Source organism: Berghia stephanieae, chromosome 4 (genome assembly GCF_034508935.2).
Source record: "Berghia stephanieae isolate SIO BIC M18660-M18661 chromosome 4, UCSD_Bste_1.3, whole genome shotgun sequence".
Taxonomy (NCBI): domain Eukaryota; kingdom Metazoa; phylum Mollusca; class Gastropoda; order Nudibranchia; family Aeolidiidae; genus Berghia; species Berghia stephanieae.
This window is the reverse complement of record NC_088363.1, coordinates 35613364-35615863: the sequence shown is the minus strand read 5'-3', so window position 1 is coordinate 35615863 and position 2500 is coordinate 35613364. Positions and strand designations below refer to the sequence as shown.

The 2500-nt window shown below is 37.7% G+C and overlaps 1 protein-coding gene across 1 annotated transcript in view; it reads right to left on the bottom strand.

The window, feature by feature from the left end:
• The window catches only part of LOC144970513 (uncharacterized), a 76718-nt gene that overhangs the window by 33590 nt on the left and 40628 nt on the right, over window positions 1-2500 (bottom strand). The window contains exon 10 of the mRNA XM_078910235.1: window positions 2104-2250. Within this exon, the coding sequence (XP_078766361.1) occupies window positions 2104-2250 (147 nt within the window). The remainder of the gene's footprint in view (window positions 1-2103; window positions 2251-2500) is intronic.

Genomic DNA, 2500 nt, shown 5'->3' with positions numbered 1-2500 from the left:
CTTGTGACGTCCAATCAAGGGATGCTACTCTTCCGCTAATCTCATTCCCTATATATTGTTATTATAGATAGAACGAAGATGACCTCACTCCCGTCTTTGTTATTGTTTTTTGCCATCCATTGATGAGTAATTCTCACTAAACTGTATTAAATTGTAGCCATCGTTAACATAATATAGATAGTATGCACTTGGCTAAGAAGCTCACAACATTGCCATCCGGAAGTATAATGGACAAACACACAAAACTATGTGTAACCTTGAGCTTTTTTTGTCAGGTTAATACAGTTTAGTGAGAATTACTCATAAACGCGGATGGCAAAAAAAAAAACAATAACAAAGACCTGAGTGACGTCAGCTTCATACTATCTATAGATAGTTCGAAGATGACGTCACTCGGGCCTTTGTTATTGTTTTTGCCATCCGCGTTTGTGAGTTGTTCTCACTAAACTGTATTAACCAGACTATAAAAGTTCATGGTTACACAGAGTTTGTGTGTTGGCCCGTTATACTTCCGGATGGCAATGTTGTGAACTCCTTGGCCAACCGCATTCTATCTATAGCCTGACACAAGAACCTTCTTGGACTGGCAATTTGACGTCATTTTTTTTTGGTTTGTTTAGCGTCTAGTGAGTTGTAAGTAGAGCTCATGGAAACAAGTTATTTCATTAGTTGAAGTAATGAATACAACTCACGATTTGTTTTCTTTTGTGGCAAAAGACTGGCATTTTAACGTCATTTTTTTGAACAGTGTCGGGCTACAACTTTACAATGGCCACGATTAAACAAACTATAAACGTTCAAGATTACACATAGTTTTGTGTGTTGGTCCGTTATACTTCCGGATGGCAATGTTGTGAGCTTCTGAGCCAAACGCATACTATCTATAGACACTTAAATAATTAATTAATTAATTAAAAATTAATTTTTTAAATTAAGTGAGCTTTATATACAGTGCAATATCCACTAAACGTGCTCAAAGCGCATTACAAGGGGCCCCTGGCCTTGGACAGTCGTCATAATGTAAACAATGACATGCTTAGCAAACATATCACAATACAAACACCCCCCCACCCCCCCCCGGCGGAAAGTAATTTGCAATAGGCTGGCGATAGGGTCGCAAGTAATTGCTATTGTCCGTTTCATGCGATGAGGTATGACACTCGCTTTCGGACTGGAAGGTCCTGGGTTCGAGCCTCGCTCGGCGCATAGTTTACTTGGAGAAGGCTCTTTACTCACATTCTCTCGCCGTATTCAGGGGTAAAATGGGTACCTTGTTGTTTACAGCGTTGTCTCTGTCGGAGAAAATAAATTGTAATATCGCCTAATAAGTGTCATGTCTCGTTCTTCATGTTAAGTATTGATGTTGGCCACGGACCCCTTGTAAAGCGCTTTGAGCACGTTCAGTGGATATTGCGTTGTAAAAAAGCTCAATTAGAGAGAAACTGGGATAAACCGTAGCCATCGTTGTGTTATAGCCTGATATTGAAATCCAAAAGGACTGGCAGTTTGACGTCATTATTTGGGTTTTTGCACCGCCTAGTGAGTTGTCGTTAGTAGAGCTCATGGAAACAAGTTATTTCATTGGTTGAACTATTGAATACAACTCACAATTTGATTTCTTTTGTCGCAAAAGACTGGCATTTTGACGTCATATTTTTGGTCAGTATCAGCGTGGCCTTCGTAAAGTTATGGCCTGATACTGACCAAAAAATGACGTCAAAATGCCAGTCCTTTTGGATTTCAGTATCAGGCTATAACATAACGATGGATACAGTATCAGGTCATAACTTTACAAGGTACACTGATAAACCCAGACTCCACGGATCTAATGGCTCCATGTCAGATCTATATCGATAGCTCAGTTGGTAGAGCACTCGATTCACACACAAAAGGACCGGCATCACACCACGCGCGGATGCAGTCGAGATTTTTTCACTGATCTGGCGGAATGTACTTTGAGATAGGCTGGCGTCCTATCCATTCAAAGGGTAGCAAGCAATTACTATTGTCCGTTTCACGATATAGAAACCGGGATAAACTCCGGCTCTATGGGCCTAATGGCTCTGAAGGGTTTTTTTTTCTCTGTCTTTCCAACTGACTCACCGTAAAGACCTGTACAATGTTGTCCGAGTGATCGTCAAAACTCTGGGAGTGCCACACCATATAGGAGGATATGGAGGTGTTAAAACACTGCTGGTATTTTCTCTTTGTTACAACAATGAGGCGTTCGTTGTCAGATCCATATCCCAGCTAAGAATTAGAAGCAAAGAGATGGAAAGAATATTTAACGAATAAATAGATAAAAATAGACAGAGGAATAAATAACTCAATAATATTAGCTTGCATAATACAAAAATAAAATAATAATAATATAATAATATAATAATATAATAATAATAATAATAATAATAATAAAATAATAATAATATAATAATAATAAATAATAATAATAATAATAATAATAATAATAATAATAATAATAATAATAATAATAATAATA